The sequence below is a fragment of the Balaenoptera musculus genome, chromosome 19 (assembly GCF_009873245.2).
Source record: "Balaenoptera musculus isolate JJ_BM4_2016_0621 chromosome 19, mBalMus1.pri.v3, whole genome shotgun sequence".
NCBI lineage: Eukaryota > Metazoa > Chordata > Mammalia > Artiodactyla > Balaenopteridae > Balaenoptera > Balaenoptera musculus.
This window is the reverse complement of record NC_045803.1, coordinates 54,006,856-54,030,084: the sequence shown is the minus strand read 5'-3', so window position 1 is coordinate 54,030,084 and position 23,229 is coordinate 54,006,856. Positions and strand designations below refer to the sequence as shown.

The window sequence follows — 23,229 nt, the reverse complement described above, 5'->3', positions numbered from 1 at the left end:
GTGCACCCCGAGCAAAGTGGTGCGGCCCAGCGCGTGCCTCCGAAGTCGGAGAAGTGAGCTCTGTCCCTCCTGTGGCTGGACGTCTCCAGTTCCACATACCTCCTGTCACCGCCCAAGCCTCATTTTTAGGAGCGGCCCTTCACATATACGGGGAGTAGGGCTGAAAGGTGTTTGCCAATTTCACTAAAAATAGTTTGGTTCCGTTTTTCTTCTTACTGGTTTTGGTTACATCACAGAGGAAAGGGAAACAGAGACATCTTTTGACGTAGCATCAGTATTTTTGGCTTATTAGGAGTAGGGGAGGCCCTGAGGGTGGCCTGCAGAGTAGGGAAGAACATGGGGTTTGAAGTCAGATTCTGCCCGCCCGGGTTTGAATCCCAGCTCTGGTCCGAAAGGTGCGTGACCTTGACCTAGTTAATTAACAGCTCTAGGCCCAAAGTGCTAATATTTAAAAAGCGGAGATGATAAAACCCCTTTCACAGGACTGCTGTGAGGATTAAAAGAGAAAGAGTTTAAGGCACCAAGCACAATAAAGGCTGTTTTCCTTCTTTCCCGAGCTCCAGCTGGCTTAAAAGCTTAAGTGCATCTCTAATGACAATGGGCAGAGCTTAATTTCGAGTTCGATGCCTCATGCACAAAGGTATTGTTATTCTGGGTCACGCCTTCCATGAATATGGATGTACCAGGCAGTGCTAGCAGCGGGACAGAGAGACAAGGTCTTACTGAGAGCATCTCACAGCTGGGGGAAGGGTCACATTTTGTATCATCCTTGAGATGTTCTTTGTTTTTTAAATCTCTCCAAGCTAAGCCATAGCATTTTCTAGATGAGTCGACAGACACTGTTAGGTGGCTGGTCAAGAGGGTTCCTCAGCTGACCTCTCTCTAAGCCTTGGGAGGGGCTACGGTTCACATCCCTCGTCAGGACCCGGTAAGGACGGGGACACAGCAGAGCCACTGCTCTGTGCAGGATGAGTCCAGGGGAGGTGGGTTAGGAAGGGGTGGGCACAGTTACCACAAAAAGAAATCTGTCCTAAGCCTACTTACGGCTAATGTGAAAGAGGCAAATTGCAGAGTAAAGTCCTGCGGCTAAATTGCTGGGTTTAATGTAGTTTCCAGTGAGGGCAAGTTAACCAAGAGGGTTGGCAAACATCAGGCCTCTTGGACTTCCAAATGAGTGTTCACTGCTGTTATTAAATCAGGAAGATGGTATTTCTAATCAGACAAGTTAAATATTTCTCAAGTCCCTGTTTAATCTACTCATTCGCTTAGGAATTTGCTTCCTCGATAGGATGGGCAGCCTAGGTCTCACTCGGCTTTCTCCGGGTGCCCTCTGAGGAGCTGGCTAAAGATGCAGATTCCTGGGCCCCCCAGCCCCAGACTGGCTGAACGAGAACACTCCTCTGGGATGGGCCTGCATTTCTAACTGGAGCACCCTCACACACATGTCTAGTTGTAGAAATGATTAGGTGTATATGAGATAAATTTAGGGACTATCTGGTATGTTCCAAGTTTAGAAAAAATTTTAAAAAAAAATAGGAAACAGAACCCAAGGTTTCCAAACAACATCAAGAGAAAAGACTATCTTTGTATACAACTCACTGAAATGAGAGTGATGTTTTGCTCTCGAAAAATGATCCTTGGAAAATAGGGGAACAGTGACCTCATGAAGAATTTGGAAGGCTCAATGACTGCGGTCTCTCAGAAATACAGGGCCCTTCTCAAAGCATGAAGGGGTTTTGTGTTTTGCTCAGCATGGAAAGGAATCACAAGAAGAAGTGAATCAACCATCCCAACCTCATAGAAGAGGAAGGTGATGCTCGGACAGCCCAGGTGACTTGCCCAGGGTGACGCGGGCAAACGCGGGCCTAAGACTGTAGTTCCGGGTCTCTTCCTTCCCCGGGAGCACCTTACCAGCCCCTGAACCTGCCTGAGGAGAGGCCAACAGCTTCTAACCTTCCAAAACAAAATCAAACTACAGTGCCGGGTAGACCGTCAACTAATAATCCAGTTTTGGATGCAGAAGCCCCACTGTGACCGGCCCAGCATCCCATCCTGCTGCTTTCCACAGTCCCTGTCCCAGCTCACGGGAACTCCCACGAGATCAGCTGTCCAACCTACCCACGATTTAATAAAAGCCAGGAAAAAGGCTTTTTTCATTCCTTTCAAAGCCAGCAGCCCAGACCCAAAAGGATGCCAATCCAAGCCAAACATTATCATTAAAACGGGTCTTACCTGATTTGATTCCTTTAATGGGGAAAGTGGCATGCGCGAGAAAGTTGGGATCGCTGAACATATCTTCCTCGTAAACCACAAAGCGTAGAAACGCGAGGTTTGGGTCATAAATTTCAAACGTCACCTTCTCCTGTGTTGGAGCCCAAACAGGGCTTAGGCCGTTGTCATCTGGAAGGAGATCCAAGCTCACTCAGAGGCCCCATTCATCCTGCCCCCTCTTGGTTACACCATCTCTACATCTGCTGGCTTTGACTCTCCGTAGCAACAGTGTAAATACACATCTAGGCCAGGATCTAAGAAATAATTTTTTTCCAATGGCATCGCAGGCCTGGCCTTCAGTAAGCAGCGGGGAGGCGACCACTGCCCCTTATAGATCTCCCACCTCAACTCCCTGGGATTGGGGGGTGGACAACAGCGCAGGAACAGGCAGGTCTGGACGAGAGAAAAGGAGACATGGGAGCCACATCCCTCGTCTGATGGGGGAGGTGGGTTAGGCGCTCTGAAGAGACAGTGGGGTCTGGAGTTGCCAGGGGAGAACCAGCCTCAGGGAGTAAGGTAAATAGTTAACTTCCACCCTCCACAAAGGCCAGTTTCACTCGTCAGCACGTGAGCTGTTCATCGGGCTACCTTCTACCAGGGGCAGTGGTCCCAAGCCTTAAAAGGCCCACAGTTCAGTTTTTTCCAGGCTTCAAATGGCAGAACAAGCATTCTCTGGGCTTCCCTGCCCTCTGGGTTAAGATCACCCAGCTTGGGCTGCAGCCTTTTGGGTCAGGTCAGCCACATCCTCTCTTAGCCTTGGACGCAGTAGGTAAGCAGGGGGGCGCTGATGCACAGAGGGGGTGATACCCCAGAGTGATGGGGAGCTGGAGCCTTGCCGGGGCCTCCCACTGTGAGTTACAGGCTGAGAAACATGGCAGTGGGTCCAAGTCCAACTCTTTCATCACGTGGCCCTTTGTTTCCCCTCTCCGAGCTGCCCATGGCAGGCAAGGGGGATGAAGGGAAAGACCTGGACACCAGTGCGTTACCGAACCCCCGATGACTAGCATCCCCAACCTGTGATTCAACTCGCCTGAAGTTTAAGTGAAGAAAGGACCCAGCAACTTACTCACAACTGTTGTTTTGAACTTGTTGTTGTCATATTCGGCTCCGCATATTTCCACCTCCACAAAGGGACATGCAATACTTCGTCCAGGTTTGGGGAGATGACGAGCCCCCAGAACCTAGGACACCAAAAGCAAGTATTGGAACTCTCCTGGCTCCATCCTGGGCAGAGCCAACAAGTTCCACGTGGTGGGTTCTCATTTCTTCACTGGTGAAGTACTAGACCCTCCTACAGTGGACACCCCTACTGCTTCCCTTTTGTGGATGAGGAAATAGGGGTGGAGATTCCCACAGCTGTTAAGGATGAGCTGGGATGGGAGCCCCAGTGCCAAGAGACTCAACAGGTGGACCTCACCTGCACACAGAAACGCATACGCCCAGGCCCAGGTAGGCACCTACAGAGATGGAGTTCAGTCACTCAATTTCCCAGCCCCTCCCAGGAAGGATGGGGGAGAATGTGGAATTCTTTTTGTAATAGGCCTTTTTTTTAATCTGTAAGAACTTTGGTTACATATGCTTCAGTTTCTCTTCCTTAATCTTATGAGAAATGCAGTTCATTTCCCTACCTTGCATCATTTCTCAAACGGGAGAAAACAAAAACTCTAACAAAGAGACAACACCTTCTCTGAAAGTTGGACCAGTTTAAAAAAGCTTTCACCCCTCAAAGTGGCCACGGTGGGGACAAGCTCTCTCCTCCACAAAGACCAGAGAGCCACTTCTCACATGTTTGATTCCCTTTTTCTGACCAGACACTGACCTCACAGGGACCCTGGTGAACCCAGCCAGAGACGGATTCATAGCTCGCCCCCGCAAACAAGGGGAGGTGACCAAGCTGGACCTGGGAAGATGCCCTTCCCTCCCCTCTTCCCCTGCAATGACCGTGGCGGGCACTGCAACTAAGATCCTGAACCGTGTCTGGGTGTTGACGGTTTAAACCAGGAGACTGGCATCGCTAGGCAGCGGGCTGGGCCATCCCCACGCTGCACAGCCCCGGCCCCCTGCGCGAGGAAGGAGGGCTGGGCCTTACCTTGACCGTCAGAGTCATCAGGATCTTCCTCTGGGACTCGGGCGGCATGGGGTCGTACTTCTCCGCCCTCATGCTCTCGGGCTGCAGGACATAGCCAGTCCGCCCATTGAGGGAAAACAGGGCGTGATTCATCTGCAGGTACTTATCTGGGGAGGAAGGATAACTGCTGATGAAAGTGAGGCAAGCAAAGGGGCCCCAAGGTGCTGGGTAGGGGATGATTTATACCTTTTTCCGAAAATAATTTGAGGCAGCTGTTAAAATAGGTATCAGACTCAAAAATATGGGTTTAAAAAATCCATTAAAAACCAATGTTACTGGAAGAAAATATGAGATTAAAAAAATCTCAGACTGGGACAGCTTTCCAAGTAAGATACAAAATCCAGAACGTATTCAAAGCTAAAAATTGCCACTAAAAGTTGATGTGCTGTAGAAAAATCAATTTAACTCAACTAGACAGGTAAATATCTATATATAAATTTAACCTATTAAGAAATCTGATAAATGTGTGCTGTGAAAACCTAAACCCCCTTAGAAAAACTGGGTAAGAAGCATGAATAAAGTCTGCAGAAAAGAAAACACAAATATTCTTAAGTACATGAAAACGTGGTTAATGTTACTCATAAAAAGAGAAGTTACCAGTAAGGGAAGCTGTGACTACAATGTAACATCAGTCAGTTTTCACCTATCGAAGACTGAAAAGTTTTGCTAAAACTAAGTGGGTGAACTTTTGCCAAAAAGGGTGTAAACATCTCGCCCGCAGTTCCCACGGAGGGCAGGGTTGCTAAGTGTCTTCGCTCAGACACTCCTGGATACAGGTGTTCAGTGGTTTTCCTCAGGGCCAAGTTGATCAAAGCTGTTTGATCCACCCTGCACTTCTGAGAATTCTGCCCCACAGATGTGCTCCCATATCTGAAGTGACGCTCACGTATGGTTACAGGGGGCAGTGCCGTCTGTAATAGCAAATGAAGGGAAATAACCTAAACGTGCCTCAGCAGGGGATCAGTTGAAGACCGTATGGTTCTGCTCAGCGGAATCCTACGCAGGCACAAAAATACAAAGGAGGCTACTGATAAACAGGTCCTCCAAAGAGGCTTAAACAACCACCAACGTGCAAAGCACCGTGATTAATGCCACCCGTTGCATAAAGAAGTTGTGCATGTTGGCTTTTCCCAGCATGTGACTATCTCCAGAAGACAGCCTGAGCAGCAAGCCCTCAGAGAAGGATGGGCCCGGAGAGGGGACCGGAAGACAGCCACTGAACACCTGAATCCATCTGCCTGAAGCTCAATTCCCAGACTTTTAAATTACGTGAGTGGATGCATTTCCTTTCTCTCTTAAACCGGGCTGACTCCGCGTCTGTCACTTGCCATCACGGAGCCCGTCACACAAGCACCTGGCATGCCCAGTGGTCCCCTTCATCACTCTGTTCAAGGGGATGGGCCTCGCGCTAGCGTGCTGGCTGAACTCCGACAATTCCTAAGACAAACTACGCGCTCTGGCCCCCACATCACACCGGTGGCCCCGGCAGACTGCGCCTGGGATAATGCTCCATCATCTCAGATTTATTGGCCACAATCAGCCCCCTTTTACCTGGAGTCTGGAAATTGAGCGCCACCATCTGGGAGCCACACAGCCAGAGGCGGAAGGGGTCGTAGTTGGACGAGTCCACCCGCTGTCCCTTGGGGTAAACGCGGGTCAGGCCCTTTTGATTGTATTTCAAGAGATCGTTGGGTTTCTGTCTGACGACGCTGTCAGCCTTTGTCTCCACGAAGGAGCGGATTTCTCGGAAGTCGGGGTTTTCTGCACAAAGAGAGGGAGTCGCATTTATTCTGTCTCGCACATTTTCTTAATGCCTAATGTACTGGCGGGATGTGCAGGTCGTAAAATGAAACCAGGAATCTCTCTCAGATGAGACATTCAAGTGGTTATGACGATACTGCCATAAGTGGTTCTGCTGTGGGCTCTTGCCCTCCGGGGGGGGGGGGTCCCAGATATTAACAGGGAGCCCAGTGTTCCCACAGCCTTTTAGTCTAGGATTACTGTAATTTACTTTTTGTTTGGAACTACCAGCAGCCTTGTACAAGAAACCACAAGAGCGGTACAGTTACAGAAAGGGGTGGGGGACATGGGATCAGCACGGAGGAGGAGGTCTGAGGAGTGCAAGGTGCAGACATCGGATCCGGCTTCCTCATCAAAGGTGTTGCAGGCACAAGATGAGTGAACCCAGCATCTTGGTGGAGGGAGAATCGAATGCCAGCAGGAAGGGATGTGACGGGAGAGGGGATGCCTGCGTGGGTGAGGGGACGATGAACGGGAGGAGACATATAGGAAAACGCACACAATTCTTCGCTTGGATGAAGCTCCGCTGCTTCTCATCCAGCTGTGGTAGGAGAGCTCTTAACACTCTGAGCGTGGCCAAGTCTGGTTCAGAGCTATGACATCTTTCCCTGCATGTGGAGGTACCCAGGGACCAGCCTCCCAGTGACCATTAACGCTGAGGTTTAGTACTGCTTCTCTGGTCCTCTGCCTTGGAATTACAGATTCTTGAGATCAGAGACAGGAGTTGCTCAAAAGGAGGAAGAAAATATGAACAGGACCGTTATTAGATGAAAGAACTTGCTACTTTGGAGGATTTGGTAGGAGATCCATTTTTGAATCCTTCTGCAGCAGGCCAAATAATGGCCCCCAAGGATATCTAGGTCCTGGTCTCTGGAACCTGTGACTGTGTTCCTTATATAGGAAAGGGACTTTGCAGATTGATTAAATTGAAGGGCTTGAAAGGGGGAGATTATCTGGCCCTAAATGAAACCACAAAGTCCTTATAATTGAGAGGTAGAGTGGGATTTGAATACGTAGAAGAGAAGGCAATATGACCACAAGGTAGAGACTGGAGTGACATGGCCACAAGCCAAGGAATGCCAGCAACCATCAGAGCTGCAAGAGGCAAGGAACAGATCCTCCTCTGGAGGGAGTGGGGCCCTGCTGACACCTTGATTTCAGCTCAGTGATACTGATTTTGGACCTCGGCCTCCACAACTGTGAGAGAACAAATACATGTTGTTTCAGCCACCAAAGTTCATAGTAACTTGTTACAGCAGCAGAAAAACTAATCCACCCTTTAAGAGGGTTTGCCTTCTGAAGATACCAGAAGGGCCTGTTTCACCAGCATCCTCGCCCTGAGGACAAACTGAAGGGGAGTTCCCACTTAGCACAGTTAAGACGAGTAGGAACGGTTTTCACAGCGCCAGACTCAAATGGAATCAAGAGTTTTCACCGAGGTTGGGGGGCAGAGTGATGGCAGACGGTACCTAGGTTGTCCTTGGTCTTGCTGGTTGGTTTGCAGTAGATGACCAGGTCCGAGAGCTCGATGGCGATGGACTGGTTCTTCTCCCAGTACTTCATGTTGTTCTCCTGTGTGGAGCCAACCTTGAGTTTCAGCCCTCAAGCCGGCACCTGAGGAATCCCATCCTCCCAGCACCTGGCAGGCGTTTTCCTCCTCTGGGTCCCCTCTTCTCTCCTCTTGGCCCTCACACATGCTCACATCTCAAATGTGGTGGAAAGTTCTCCCTTCCCCTGCCCGTCCTCTTACTTTGGAAATTCTCCACCAAGCTGTCTCCACCCAGGATCGGTGTCTAGCTCAGTCTCTGACCACAACTCTGGAGGATACAGGGGAACGAGGGCTCTTGTTTGTCACCACCCCTCTCTCAACCCTCGGCTCTCGGCCCGCTGCCCTATCCCTCCTCATGAAACCGCGCTGTTACAGTTCATCAGATTCTAGCTCTCCAAGCCCAGGGCCTCTCTAGGCCGTGGCCTCCTTGCGCTCACTCGCCGTCCCCCGCACCCCACCTCCCAGCAACGTGCACCTCTCTGTGCAGAGGACTCTCCACGGCCCGGGCCACACACCAAGGACTTGGGAGCCACTCGCCCTCGGAGGACCCACGGTCAAATCCCTCTCCAGGTAAGGATGGGCTCTCACTCCACTCCAAACCAGGCAACCCTCTCTGGCCTCACCAACTTCTGACCCATTCTCCCATTGGCCAAGCGGGGGAACCCTAAAGAGAACATCGTACGCAGATGATAACGTTCACCATCTGGGAGGCTGCTTGGCTTCAGGCAGTGCACACTAAGTGCCTGACGGATGTCACACCTCAGCCCACCCATCCCTGGGAGGTAGAATTTATCTCCATTCTTCCACGACATTACAGCACACACACAGGTTGAGTAGCTTACCCCAGGCTCCACCGCAGGCCGAGACCAGACGCTTAAGCAGTCGGCCTCACCTGTGTTACCACTCTGCTTCGCCCCCTCTACCCCCTCAGCCACCAGGTACTGGAGGAGGCCCGTCTGAAAGGCCCCCAGGCTCACCTCCCAGGTCCCTCTGAACCACAGCAGCGACGTCCTGGCTCCTCCCTCCTCCCTCCTCTGCAGGTCCCTCGGATCCCTTTTCCTTCTGGACCCCGCCCCAATCACTCCTTCCCCAGGACGCCTTCCTGGATGACTCCGTCCAGGCCTGGGAAAGAGATGCTGCATCCCTCAAACCTTCCGGAATGCCCACTGCCTCACCCGGTCTTGGCCTTGCACTGTCTCTCGTCCCACTATCCTACGCTGGTGCCTTTCAACACTAGTGTCCAGCCCTGTGTCCACACTGAGACACGTCCCTTGGGAGCAGGACCCTGCAGGTGGTGAGTCTTCTGGTGACAGGCGGTGATTTGGTGACCGGAGCATCACAGTGGTTACAACCGTGGGGACTGGACTCAGAGGCGGGTTTGAAAGTTGGCCTGATTTGCTGGCTCCGCTAACGGGGCAAGTCACCTAGCCTCTCTGTGCCTCAGTTTCCTCAACTGTATGATGAGGCTAACTTGAATACCTAACCTCCTGGAACTATTGTGAGAATTAAATAAGGAGGCCTCTGCCCTCGCCGATCATGTGGCAAACAAGGGGTACGACACGGATTGCCCCAGAAATGCCTTTCCGGGCCAAGGATAAGAGCATCCACTTTTTAAACAAGCAGGCGAGGGCACCCAATTTCTTCTGTAAGAATGCCTCCACCCCATGACTGCTGACAAAAATCCTGGGGCCCAAGTGGACCCTGGCAATGACCAGCAGACAAGCTTTTTACATGAGCTCTGGCAGCAGCCACATCACCAGGGAAGGTTTGAACGTGAAATCTGCCCTAGTTCATCAAAGCACACCCAGTTTTCACCAGTCCTTCCCACACGCCCTGAATGTTCCTGGGCACAAAGCAAGCTGTAGCAGCAAGGCTCAAAGGGCTGGTGTGGGTGGGATGGGCACGGAGCAAGAGACAAAGAAGGTGTCAGCCAGATAGTCTACGGCCAGATGCTGTCAGGGAGACTGAAGCCTTAGCTAAGCTCAAACCTCAGGTGTTCTTTCCTGATCCTTATGTCAGTTTGGCTTTGTCCTCTTAGTACACGATTTTCCCTGCACGTTATTTGGGGAGAGGAAACCCTAGCAACAACACAGCTCACTTCTAAGGACAATACGCCCGCCTGAAGTCAGGGTGGGTGGAGCCAAGCCACAGCTGTGTCAGAGTGTGGGCCTCTGGCCTCCCCAAGCACAGAGCCATGATGGGTTATGGGGCATCACTCTTTTTCTCAACCTCAGCAGAAAACAGCATCAGTTCAAGATGAAATACCAGTTGCTACTGCAAAATTATAGAACAGTTACTCTCCAGACCCACAGACTTTGCCCATAGGCCATCTCAGTGTTTGGAATCACAACACACTTCATTGGTCAGGCTTTGCCAACTCACTAACTAGATGGACTTAGTGACTGGTCTTTGCCACTTGACTGAAAGAAGCCAGAGATTATGTAAAATTACAGAGCCCTGAGCAGGCTCCTAGGGCCTCAGTGAGCAGCTCCTGGCAGTGAGCTGAGAGCACACCTCGTGTTGCCTTCCCAGTGGCAGGATGGGTCCACCTTCCTCGTTCCCACACCGGCAAGCCCTACAGCTGGTTGTGTTTAGAGTGGAACCTTTGTCAATTCTGCTGACTCCTGTTTTGTTTTGTTTTTTAACATTCATATGAAATGTGATAAGACTAAGCAGATGTAAAAGCTAATTAAAAAGGAATGTAGATCCAAGGCAGAGAACAGCAGCCTTGAAGAGCTAGGCTTAGTTTCAGAAACCGTCATGTGCTGGGGAATGAGGGGGACAAGCTTCAGGTGAAGTCACATTTTCCTCCATTAGGAGAAACGGAGAGAGCCAGGAAGCGCCAGGCAGAGGTTGTCAGCGCCATGCCCCTTCCCTCCGAGCCCCACACTCAGATGGGGCTTGAGTGCCTGAGAATAAAGACTACAGGGGACGGTGGCTAAAGGCTTCCTCCCCACTAGTGTTTTTCTCCATTCTCAGCTAGACGGGCCTAGAATCCCAAATACTAGAATATGCTCAGGACAGTCACGTGCTGGCAAATGGTGCCATACAGATCATGACGACAACCACTCAACTGACAATGAAAACACACCTAGAAGAAGATAGGAGGAAATTAGCTTTCAAATGAACCCCAGGACAGTGGCAACCCCCTGCGCCTCAGAGCTGTACTGCATTGGAGGCACCAAGGGCAGATGAGATGGCCCCGTGGGGGAAAGTGGGAAGAGCCTTGTTGGCCACAAGCTCGTGGTTCATCCCAAGTCACTGATGTGACTGATGTGATGACGTGACAGGTCTTGCAAAGAATAAGGACCCATATGTAGGGCCTCTGACTAGATTCTGGGACGGGGGAAAGACGGCAGGCCCTGCCAGGGAGGGTGCCCATCTGAACAGCCCTCTGCACAAAGTCTTCTAAAGAAGAGGACTTCACTCCAGGGTGTTGAAAGATGAGTCAAGGGGCCTCTGGTGACCAGAGACTGGCCAAGTTGCAAAGTCCCCCACAGGGGAAGAAAAGATCAAGCCAAGTACACTGGAGGAGGGAGACTCATTCAATTATAACCAGAGATCAGAGGGGATCCAAGAGGTCCTGAGAAAGATTTAAAATCAGTCCTTTGGGTCAAGATTGGCCCATAGAAGCAAATGGGTACGTGGGAAACCCTAGAATTTCTTCCCAGTTCCACGGCCACAAGAAAGAGCAGACAGCACCTTGCTCCATCATCCAAGACACAACAACACTTCCCCATATCCTCCTGGCATGAAGACAACGTGATGATTAAATCCTGTGGTGACCTGAGCCCTTGCCATGTGTCAGGCTCCGGGCCAGCACTTTCTATGCATCATCTCCTATCATCTTGTGAGTTAGGTATCTGGCTCCTCATTTTACTGACAAAGAAACTGACAAAGGCCCAGAGAGGTGTGGTTACCTGCCCAGAGTCCAACCCTGCCAGGATGCAAATTCCAGTTGGCTTAATTCTAAACCTCCCGTTCTTACCTAGAACCCCGCCCTTTTCAAAAGACCTCCAGACAAACCCTAATGCTCCGTTGAGGATGAACCCTCAAAAGCTCATTCCCATGAGTGGGAGTGGAAGTTCCCCCCACAAGGATACAAACTTCTGGAAGGAAAGGGCTGTGTCTTGTCGATTACAGTATGCCCAGGGCCCTTCCCAGTCCAGAGAGGGGAGCTCAGTGAACGTGCGCTGGAAGGATCCAGGCTGCTTTGAACAGTATTTAGAAACAAGAAAACATTCCAAATGAGGAAGGCAAAACTTTCTTGTTAAGACACACAGGGCCCGACAGGCCCCAAACATCAAGGGTCACTGCACACACCGTGAGCCGTCAAAGGTTCAAACCAGACCCAGCTCCGCAGGTGGACCTCCAGTACCCGTTTCCTCTCCGCAGTGCTCCTGTGGTCTGAACCGCCCCCCCCTCTGCCCCCTGAACTCTGTGGGGCCGCTGGGCCCTGCTCCTCCGGCAGCCCAGACCCACCCCGCCTCAGCAGAGTTACCACAAGCCTGAGAATACCAGGCCCCCCTGAGCCCAGGTGAGCGAAAGGCTTACTTACCTTGGTGTCGATCTTCCAGGTGATCTCGCGATGCTCTGGACCACTCAAACAGTTCCTCCACTTTGTCTGTGGCAAACCCACGGAGGGTCGCCCTGCTTCTTGGGCTCCAAGATAAAGACGAAAGGCTTCTGGTTCTTCCCCTGTGGGGCTTTTACTTTGGGAAAGGATAACAAAAGGCCTGATAAGCCTGTTAGAAAGCCAAAGAAGACCAGATTTCCACCTCCCCAGGCCACTTCTCTTATGACCCCAACCCAACCATCACTGTCAAAGTCAGCGCTGACTGGGACATCTACCTCGTATCAGGTAGCGGTCGATGTCTTAATGCGCAGTTCCTGTGAATGTGACCTTATTTGGAAATGGGGTCTGTGCAGATGTACATAAGGATCTCAGGATGAGATCATTCCTGCATTTTGGGTAGACCCTAAATCTAGGAACCAGTGTCCTTCATCAGAGAAAGGAGAGGGAATTTGAGGCAGAGACACAGGGGCGTTAGTTGGCCATTGAAGATGGAGGCAGAGATTGGAGTGATGAGCTTAAGCCATGGACCGCCAGCAGCCACGAGCAGCTAGGCATGGAATAGGTTCTCTCTGCAGGGAAAGTATTTTCTAGAAAGAGAAAATGAAGGCTACGAGAGGAGAAATTATCGGCCAAATGATATCATCAGCAAAGATCTCTGGGCTCTCACGTGCCAGGCACTGCTCTGTATCTTATTTAAGTCTAATCACAGCTTTTTGGGGTGCTACTCCTGTTCTGCCCATTTCACAGGAGGGGGAACGGAGACTTGCTGAGGCAGAGTAACCCATGGAAGGTCACAGAGCTGGTAGTGGCAAAGCTGAGGCTCAAGTCAGACCTGACTCCAAGCTCCCTCCTCATCACCCTGAGCCACGTGCCTGTGCAAATTCAGCGCAGGATGATACAAAGGGTGACAGCAGGGAGGGCACGAGCCCCCAGTGCCCCAGACCCAGCTTGTCTGATAACTCGCAGTGGAAGCTCCAGCAGCTTCTGTGGTCACTACGGGGCTTGGTTTTCTCATCTGTTAACTGGAACTGGAACCAAGAATCCTTCGCCCACCTGCCTAGGCTAGTGGACTGACGGACTGCAGGGGGCACGGAGGCCGGCTACGGAAACACGGGCTGCTCAGAGAAGAAAGGTGCTCTGCCTTCTTGCCCAGAAAGTCTCTCCTCACTGCCTTCAGCTCCTTCGTCTGGAAGCTGCTATATGCTCACTTAAAAGGCCCAGGAAGCACCATGCAAATCACACCCCTGCCACCACAGTTGAGGCTGTGGGCTCCCTCCTGCACCAGACTCTGAGGGGGAGGCCAAGTTTCCTGACGCCCAGCTGAGCTGCCAGGAAGCTGCAGCTCTGAGAGGGGAAATGACAGGCCCAGGGTCTCGCAGCAACTGAGAGGCAGAGCTGGGCTAAGAAGCAGACACCCCCAACTCTATGCTCCACTGCAGCCCAGCCAACATCTCAGCTCCTCCTAGAAAAGCATGGGAGACGCAGGCAGACCCCTGCAATGAGGACGATGATGTTGGGAATAACAACAGCCAACATTAGTCCAGCACTTAATATATGTGCACCAGGGTATATAATAACACCAGATTATAGCGCTTTACGGATGTTAACAGCACAGCAATCAAGATGTAAGATGACAGTCACTGACCAGCTTGGCCCAATACTCAGCTTCAGCATCCAAGTCGAAGCCAGAAGGACCCAGGACAGCTGACCCCCTGTCTGGGGCGGTCCTGAGGCCAGGCTTGGGGGAGATTTGGGTGGGAATCTGGGCTGAGACCATGTGTGCACATACCAACATTATAGGTGTTGAGATCCAGTATTCCTCTGCAAAGAGACCCTAAGGGATTGTCTTCAATAATCTGTGAAGAAACAAGACATAACTCACGTTCATCTTAAAGGGAATAATGAAAAGATAACCAGTTTCCAAAGCACACCGTTTAGCAGAGGCACTGCCTGTGGAACTGTTTAAAATGCATTTTCATTACAGGCTACGTCCACGGGGAGAGAGCTAAATAATGAAGCATGTTGCTGATGGGGACCCAGCAGCGAGCAGGTGCTGGCAGGTTCAGCGTTTCATTTTCCAATCTGTAAAAAGGCACCTTGTGAATTCCAGAGCAGGTTTCAAAGCATTTCCATGGATCTGGTTTCAGAAACACCCTAGACCCTTTTTCTTCTGACATTATTAGGAAATGGGACTGGCCTCCTTTCCAGGCCCAGCTCAAGAACCTTTTGTGGCTCCCTGTGTCCTATGGGAGCAACACCTAAGCTCTGCAGTCTGGCCTCAAGGCTTTCCAGGCCCTGCTCAGTCTTCCAGCTCTTCCTCTCGCTGCACGTTTGAACCATCCCAGGGGTCAGGTGAGGTGGGGAGTTTCCTGGTCTCGGGAAAGCTGGAAGAACTGTGTATCTGCCCATCACGTGTACTACCCCCACCGCTCCCCAGGCTAATGCCGACTGTGCGGGTAAAGGGCAATGCGGGATGGACACGGCTGGGGAGCGGGGGGGCGTTCAGGTCTCTGCCTCAGGCCGAGCGCAATGAACAAAACTGTGTTTCCACCACCACACCTTTGCTTAGGCTGTACCTCCCACCTGCAGTTCCCTTCTGCTGGTCTCTGGCTGCTGAACTCTAACTTGACTTTTAACACTCAAAGGCCTCTTCCTCCATGCAGCCTTCCTAAAGTGCCCCGAGTCTCGTAGAAGAAAGTCTAAGATTCCAGCCTTGGAGCACTGCTGTCACACTGAAAGTAGCTGCTCTTCGGGCCTTCTGAGCAAGAGGCAGCGGGGAACAGAAACCAGGTTTGCGGGCTTCCCTGGTGGCGCAGTGGTTGAGAATCTGCCTGCCAATGCAGGGGACATGGGTTCGAGCCCTGGTCTGGGAAGATCCCACATGCCGCGGAGCAACTGGGCCCGTGAGCCACAACTACTGAGCCTGAGCGTCTGGAGCCTCTGCTCTGCAACAAGAGAGGCCACGATAGTGAGAGGCCCGCGCACCGCGATGAAGAGTGGCCCCCACTCGCCGCAACTGGAGAAAGCCCTCACACAGAAACGAAGACCCAACACAGCCAAAAATAAAAATAATAAATTAATAAAAAAAAAAAAAAAAAAAAAAGAAACCAGGTTTGCAATATCACCAGGAGGGCCTCGACTCCCCTCTCCCTTGTTACACCAAGCACGTTCTGAACGTCAGGCTGGCCAGACGAAACGTTTCATTCGCAAGCCGCTTTAAGCAAAGGACATGGCCATGGCCGTTTTCACTGCGGAGGGAATTCTGCATATGCAAAGCCTTCCAGCCCAGCGCAGCCTTATTTAAACCTGTCTTGTCACAGTGACCTTCACCCACAACTCGAGAGACAGTCCCAATTTCCCCGTCACTCTGCTGTCCCTGTTCGGGAGCTCCTTGGGGAACACAGGACAATGCGTACAAAATGTGGAGCTGGCTCAGTGGACCCCCCAGAACAGGATGGGCGGGTCCCTCCCTGTGATGAACGATGGAGACTCACCTGCTTTTCCAGCTCCTCCCCATCAGCTGTTGAAATGTCTTCAACGTAATTGGACGGGAAGTACTGCTGGATTCTGGTTCCGTAGTCTCCTTTCCACCTACAGGGAAACACAGAGGGGATCAGAGGGCCTCGGCCAAGCGGTGTTAATGATCCTCACTGCTCACTAGCCCCCAGCCGATGGGGGACGGGGAAGGCGGCAAGTGACTGAGTGGCTGGAGGAGGGGGTCGTGATCTGTGACAGCGGAGCCTAGCAAACGGATCCTCTGCTTTTTTTGTTTGGTCAAAGCCACCAAAAGTCAAAAGTTTCAGTACTTTAAGTGGATATCAGACGCCATACAAGACGAAAGCTCAGCTCTAGCGGAGGCCCAGCCCCCGTTTCAGGGAGAGCTGTGAATTTAGAGACAGGGGTGGGATAAGGAAGGTTCTGGAGCCAGACGACCTGGAATCAAACCCAGTTCCACCACCAGCTACGAGGTGCCTCAGACCCTCCATCTGTACGTGGGGATCATCCCAGTGCCTCCCTCAGAGGATTTTATTGGGACTATATGAGTTAACATACACTATAAGCTTCGAGTAGCACCTAGTACATATTAAGCGACCAACGGTGTTGGTTCTTGTTACTCAGCTAAAATCGTGCCCCCCACCCCTGACCTTCCCACCTCTGTAGCAACACTAATAACACGAGACATAATCAACTTTTGCACGTGTCTTGACTCAACCAAACTGGCGGCACCTCCAAGATGTCCCCCCGGGTCCGGTGCCTGGACATGCAGGGCTCCTCCTCCAACCCCTCTTGTGGGCCACTTTCTGCAGCCAGGGGGCTCCTTCCAGAATGCACCTCTGACCCCACCATACCAATAGCTCCCGAGGCCTTCAAAATTAAGCCTAGACTGTTCAGCCTGGCAATCAAAGCTTGGAATGCTATGGCCCCAGGGACTCCTGGACCCTGACTCCTACCTCTCCGTGACTTGAACCTGATATTCATTCCAGACCACCTGTGGCCACCTCCCCATGTGGCCCCTGCCATGCTGTCTAACTTCTATGCCTTGGTCCATGCCCTTTATAGCCAGCTTGCTCCGAACCATTTAAGACTCAGCTGGGGCCTTCCTCTTCCAAGGAGCCTTCCCTGATTGCTACCTAGGCTGAGTGCTCTTCCTCTGTGCTCCTTGGCATCTGTCCCCACAGCTGTCAAACCAGTCCGCGCCTTATATTTAACTTAACAATTATACATCGGTCTTCCCCTCTACGTGAGACCTTTCTCGGTCTTAATCAAATCTATACTCGGGGGCACTTAACAAATGTTTGTTAACCTGAATAAGCAGAGAGGACTGACTGTCCCATGACGTGGTGGAAACGCAGAATTGCCAGTTGTGAGCCTGTTTCACACTCTTCACCTTCATTTCTCCAGACCCATCTCCGGCAAAGTCTGGCTGTATTCAGGGCGACTGTATGGACCGTTTGCCCAGAACTGAATGGTTTATACCTGTGGTCCAGGTGTAGTATCAACACTGCATTCCCTCCACTCTCGAATGCATCCTGGTTTGAACCACAATTATTTGGTCCTCTAGTCTGGGAGGATGCAAAAAAATGTGGTCTGAGGCAGACATCCCACTAGGTGGCAATACTGTCACCAGGGAGAGAATAAGAAATGAGGGGACCTCAGCTGGGCATAAGGTTTACCCTCAGGCCTCACTAAAGGCACTTACTCCAGTCTCTTAACTCATCTTGAGACAAGATCTCTGGGGATCCAGGTAAGAAATGGGTTGGAAAGAGGGGGTTCTCCAAATTAAAAAAACAAAAAACAAACAAAAAGAAAGTCTGAACACCTCTGGATCTAGCACATGAGTAAGTAAAAAGTGTGGCCTCCTGAGTCAGAAGGCCTGGCTTCAAATCTCAGGCTGCTGTGTGACCCTGGACAAGTTACTGCACTTCTCTGTGCCTCAGTGTCCTCATCTGTAAAATGCAGGTAAGAACAGAACCAACCTTATAGGGTCACTCTGTGCATTAAATGAATTATTTCAAATGAAGTGCTTAAGACAGTGCTTGACAATGCTCCATTCAGGCTGCTATTCAGATTTCTAAGTCAGGTCCAGCTGTCTTGCAGGAGGAAGAGGTGCCAATTTTGTGAGGTGCTTGAGTCTCTGCAAGTGCTCATGGTTATGAACAAGTCCTTATGGCTCTAAGGTAGAAATCATCCCATGAACCCACTTGCCTAAGGACCTATGGATGGGCAGAGAATTCTTATTCCCAGGTGAAAAAGGGGAAGAGATAACTCAACCCTCAAACACCCAGGTGCCTTTGGCCTAAAAATGTACCTCTTCAGTCCAGGATGGGGCCATTGCATAGGGCACGGGACTAAGCAATAGCACAAGAATTTGAATTTAAAATAATGCACAGGCTTGTGCTGTTTAGTAGCTGGACCTTGGAAAGCTTCATTCACTGCATCTGTAAGTGGGGATAATCATAGTCCTAACTCTGCAGGGTTGTAACAAGGATTTGGTTAATGTATGAAAGCAGTTAGCATAGTGCTTGGCACACAGTAAGACCTCAAGAAATGGCAGCTGCTATTATAATTAAAATAATACATAATATGATGTGATGATATGATAAAGGACATGATAATTGTTATTGTTATTTATCCACTTTTCTGAATAGAGCATGCATCAGTCACCTTCCCACAGGAAGTACAACAGGTCAAAGCCAGCCCAGAACAGCAGATAAAGGGGTCAGAGCTCCACCAGCACTTGAGTCTCACCACCAAAAAGGGACAACTCAAGGGGCCCAGCTCCCCTCAGCCTTACCAGCCCCCAGGCTCCTTGGAGACATTGTGGATGAGGGCGCCACGGCAGAAGCTCAGCTCATCGCTTTGCTTGGCTTTGTAGTCATACAGAGCTTTCACGGTTCTCTGAGGCTTTCAGGGAAAACAAGAAGGTAAAGGTCAGGCCGGGCGACATGAGCGGAAGGAGGCGGCTGCATTTTCTGGCACGTGTGGTTCTTCTCAAAAGAGAGGGAGGCTTTAGTCCAAGGTTACAGCGCCATCTGCTGGTGAAGGGCTGGCACTGCCAGGGAGCCACGGCCCCGAGGACGTATACCAGGGAGTGGGGATGGGGACTGGCCTAAGTCAGAGCCTAGGGCACCTCAGAGTGAGCCAGCGGACATGCCTTTCACATTAAGCCACAACCTCCACCTCTGAAGTCCTCAGTGCCTATGCTCCTGGAAGTCCGTCCTCCCAGAAGTTCAAGCTCGACACCGTTTCTGGACATCCCCAAGTCTCACCAGCATTTTTACCTAGGCCAGTGATCCCCTAACTAGACTCCTGAAGGATGCTGACATTTTGCAAGAGCAACTGAGGTGCTCCTCCGTGAAACTCACCAAAAGGGGGTCTCTGCACTGGCAGAAACAAGACAGAACTTAGGACAAAATTTCTCTTCGGTGAATTTGCTTTAATGCCGGCTGCTTGGCAAGCATGAATCAATGACAAAATGAACACCCACACAGCAAGCAAACACTAACAGGAAAACCTCGGAAACCACCAGCCTGTCTAGATCAGCAGCTGCCCCTCCCCCGACCCAAGGAAATGGGGGTGGGGGTTTTATAAGGAATCCATAAAACTGCTCCTCAGAGCATGGGCTATGGAGTCGGACACGTGGGTTAAAATCCTTGGTTTGCCCCTTCCTTACCAGCTATATAATCTTGAGGCTCTCTCAGCCTCAGTTTCCCCATCTGTGAAATAGGAATTAAAACTTTACATACTTCACAGGGTCATTGAGACTATTAAATGAGATAATGCATGAAAGGATAAAAATGACAATAGCTAGCATTTCTTAGTCAAAGCCCTGTTCTAGGCCTTTTATCTATAGTATCTCCTTTAATCCTCACAACAACCCTAACAGGTAGGTAAGCAGTAGGAGTATATCCTGTTTTACAGATGAGGAAATAGAGGTACACAGAGATGAAGTATGCTTGCCCAAAGTCAACCAACTGCTAAGTGACTGAGCAGAGAAAGAATCCATTAATATGAGTTACTGCCATAGTTCGTGATGTTCCATAAGAAGCAATGTGGGTTTTACAAGCTTTGCCATAGGAACCTCCAACCAGAGCTTTCGCCCTTGACTCTCCCACCTGCAAACAGTGCAGGCTGCACCTGTGCATCCTGCTTCAAGGGCAGACTTAAGGACCAGAGCCACATCTTTCCCCATGAAATTCTATAGGTCACTGCCAGACTCCAAGGCCACAAGGAAGGTATAGCCAGTGGCAGAGGGGGTGTGCCATATAACGGCTTCCACAGGAGCAAGTCTCCAACCTGACAGATGGCAGAAGAGGTCCTCATGTCAGGTCCCTCATGAACTAGAGAAATGAACCACCATTGGACGACCAAGCAGGCATGTGGCACAGCAAACTGGCTAAGAGTGCACTCCTGGGAGCATCCAAATCCCAGCTCCACACCTTCCTCAGCAATTATTCAACCTCTGTGTACCTCAGTTTCCTCATCTGTACAATGGGCACAAAAATGGTACCTAATGCCTGGGGCTGTTATGAGGACTAATGAGCCATCATGTGCTTAGAACAATGCTCGCTATGTGGTCATCAGTATGTGCTAGCTGTTATTACTGATCTAATCACTCCAGTTCTAAGAACTCATTTAAAGGACATAAAGCAAAAGATACAAAGCCTCACAGGTGAGGAAGTTCAGTTTAGTGTTAATGAGAAGAGCACAGCCTAGAAACAACCCAAATGGCCATTGATGGGGACATAGCTAAATGGGCACAGTTACCCAGAAAATTCTACAGCATAAAACACACTCTCTTTTTAAGTTAAAATTCCAGTCCATGTACTTCATCTAAACTGCTTGGCCCACCAGGTTAAACAAAAATGGTCATTAAGTAGCTTAGCAGTGGAGAAACTCAACCTGTGGCAAAGCAGCAGGTGAACAAAGCAGAATAAAAATGGCAGGTGCTGGTGGTGGTGACTATAAAATACATCTCCATGCGGACAAAGACCAGAAGGGACAGAACACCCAGAAATGCAGACAGCTACTGCATTAGGATGGTGAGACCAGGGCTGATTATTTTTCTTGCTTTCAAAGTGTCTTTTTTAATTGTTACATCATTTTTTCAATCACAGTAATAATAATAATAATAATTTTATCTTGAAGCACTCACCATGGTCTGGCAGCTTGCGATCAAATTCTGCATACAATCATGTTTTACTTGGCTCACTTAGTGTAGGGAGACTTTCTCTACAACTTGGCTTAGTTGCCAGGATTTTATAATGGGGAGATTTCACATCAAACATCCAGATTACTGGCTTGTCTTGAGAAATCAGAAGACCCAGCCTGATCTCTGGAAAGGCAGCCATTGACTCCTAACGGGCAGTGGCTGCCCTTGAGATGGGCCGTGTGTCCCCAGTTTACCGTGGCCTCCACCAAACCCTGACACCTGGCTGACGTGAGGCCATGTCATTCTCAGAACCAAAGCATCTGTCACTTATAATAAAAGTTTTTGCTATTCAGCCAAGTCCCCTAATGCCTTTCACACCCAGTTCCATTCACCCACAACTTTTCAAGACTTCATTTCTTGCTGAAAGGGATTTGCATTGGCCAAGGATTATAAGTTTAAACAAATGTCTCTCTGGATTTCTACAGAGCCCACCAGCAGGGCCCCTTCCTAAGTGAGAACTGTACACTAATCGTGTACCAGATGTCCCCCCAAACAGAAAATTCGCCACCGTTCTTCCTCTGCAGGCTCAAACTAAATTTGAGATGAAACCAGGAGCTGCAGGCTAACAGTAAAATCCAGGCCCACCTGCATGAAATGACACAGCAGCTGGGGTGGGAATGTAAGATACCGTTTGCACTGCAAAGAGGTCACTGAACCACATGGAATTTATGAACACCACAGGCTCAGTCACTTAGCAAGAAACATTTGAAAGACTTTTAATTAGAAGCTGTGTGGCCCAAAGGTGGTTCATCAAACTTCAGAATTTTAGCAAAACACAGTCGCGTTTGGATGGAATTCTATTAACCTCTTCCCTGAAACTAGATGTCGTATTGTCAATCATCATTTTCTTCTCAAAAAAAATGTTTGGGTGGCCAAGTTTTCCAAAATGCTCCCTCACCCTCTTTTAACTGGGGGGTGGACCCCACGTCAATCTAGTGACTAAGGAATAGCGTGAATTGGAAGTTCGGCACTGTACCATGGAAGGATTGATTTCACTGGGATCCACATACATCCTGCTGACGTCATAGAGGGAGTTTATATCTCTTTCCTGAAAAAGAACAGAGAAAAATAAATGGAGCCATCCAAGCTCCCGGGACAGCCCTTACTTAGAACAAGGAGGCTAGGCACCCTCGTGGTTTCCTGCCCTCTAGTGGAAGAGCTCATAGTTTACTCACCTTGTGGGTGGAGACGGTAAAAAGCTATTAAGAAGTTCCCCAAAACTTGGAAATTTTACCCCAAAATGAGAGCAGCCCCCATGTGGGCCTACGCCGTGCCAGGCACTGTGCTCCTTTGTAAAAAAAAAAAAAACACACCCTGAGATCCAGTGGTGTGCTGGAGCGAGCTCACCGCTCCTCCTGACCCACGTTCAATGTCGGCAGCTTGACACTGGCCACCGTGGGAGTATTTACACCACAGAAATTGGCAAATGCCACAAACCAGGGCTTCGTTTCACAGAGAGGTGGGTAAAACTCCACCGGCACCCACTGGAGATCCCTCCTGCCCTTCCTCTGCCCCTCTCACTGGGCTTTAGCCCCACCAGCCACATTTCTGTCTCGTGCACGCCTTCCTCCCCCCGACCCCCGGAACTGGCCTGCACAGCTTCCCGGCCAGTCCGCTCCCTGGGCTCCCTTCTCACCCTCTGCAGCAGGCCTGCTCCCACCTCTGTGGCCCCAGTCTAACGAAGTGCCCCATCCCTTAGCACACCATCCTGTTCTCTCTTCTTCATTGTAACTCACCCTGCCTGGTGCGTGTGTGTCACCCGCCTCCCTTTTCTAAAGCCTAAATTTCCCAACGGCCGACGGTGTTCCACCATACTCCCAGTATCTAGAACAGTTCCTGGCACATGGTTGGTGCACAGTAAATCTCTTTTCAATAAGTTAATGACTCTGTCTGATAGGAACTGAGACATGGTAATCAGATCGGCTGTCTTCTCTGCTCAGAACCCTCCAACGGCTCAGAATAAAAGCCCGTGTCTCACAGTGGCCCTACACCACGCAGTTCTATCCTTATTTAGTTCTGCCCCCGCCCTGGCTCACTCACCAGCCACAGCAGCTTCCTTTCTGTGCCTTCAGGCACGCTCTCACCTCAGGACCTTTGCACTGGCTGTTCTTTCGTCCTCCTCATAGCTGCGGGCTCCCTCCTCCACCTCCTCTTGTGTGTCTGCCCACATGTCTCCTTGTCAGCGAGATCTT

General features: G+C 50.4%; 1 protein-coding gene across 1 annotated transcript in view; it reads right to left on the bottom strand.

Moving 5' to 3' along the window:
• The window catches only part of PLCG2 (phospholipase C gamma 2), a 152,042-nt gene that overhangs the window by 20,101 nt on the left and 108,712 nt on the right, over positions 1 to 23,229 (bottom strand). The window contains 12 exon segments of the mRNA XM_036834873.1: positions 2,233 to 2,400; positions 3,338 to 3,452; positions 4,361 to 4,506; positions 5,951 to 6,160; positions 7,669 to 7,771; positions 12,307 to 12,337; positions 12,339 to 12,386; positions 12,388 to 12,460; positions 14,114 to 14,180; positions 15,819 to 15,915; positions 18,620 to 18,729; positions 22,014 to 22,085. Coding sequence (XP_036690768.1) covers positions 2,233 to 2,400; positions 3,338 to 3,452; positions 4,361 to 4,506; positions 5,951 to 6,160; positions 7,669 to 7,771; positions 12,307 to 12,337; positions 12,339 to 12,386; positions 12,388 to 12,460; positions 14,114 to 14,180; positions 15,819 to 15,915; positions 18,620 to 18,729; positions 22,014 to 22,085 — 1,240 coding nt within the window.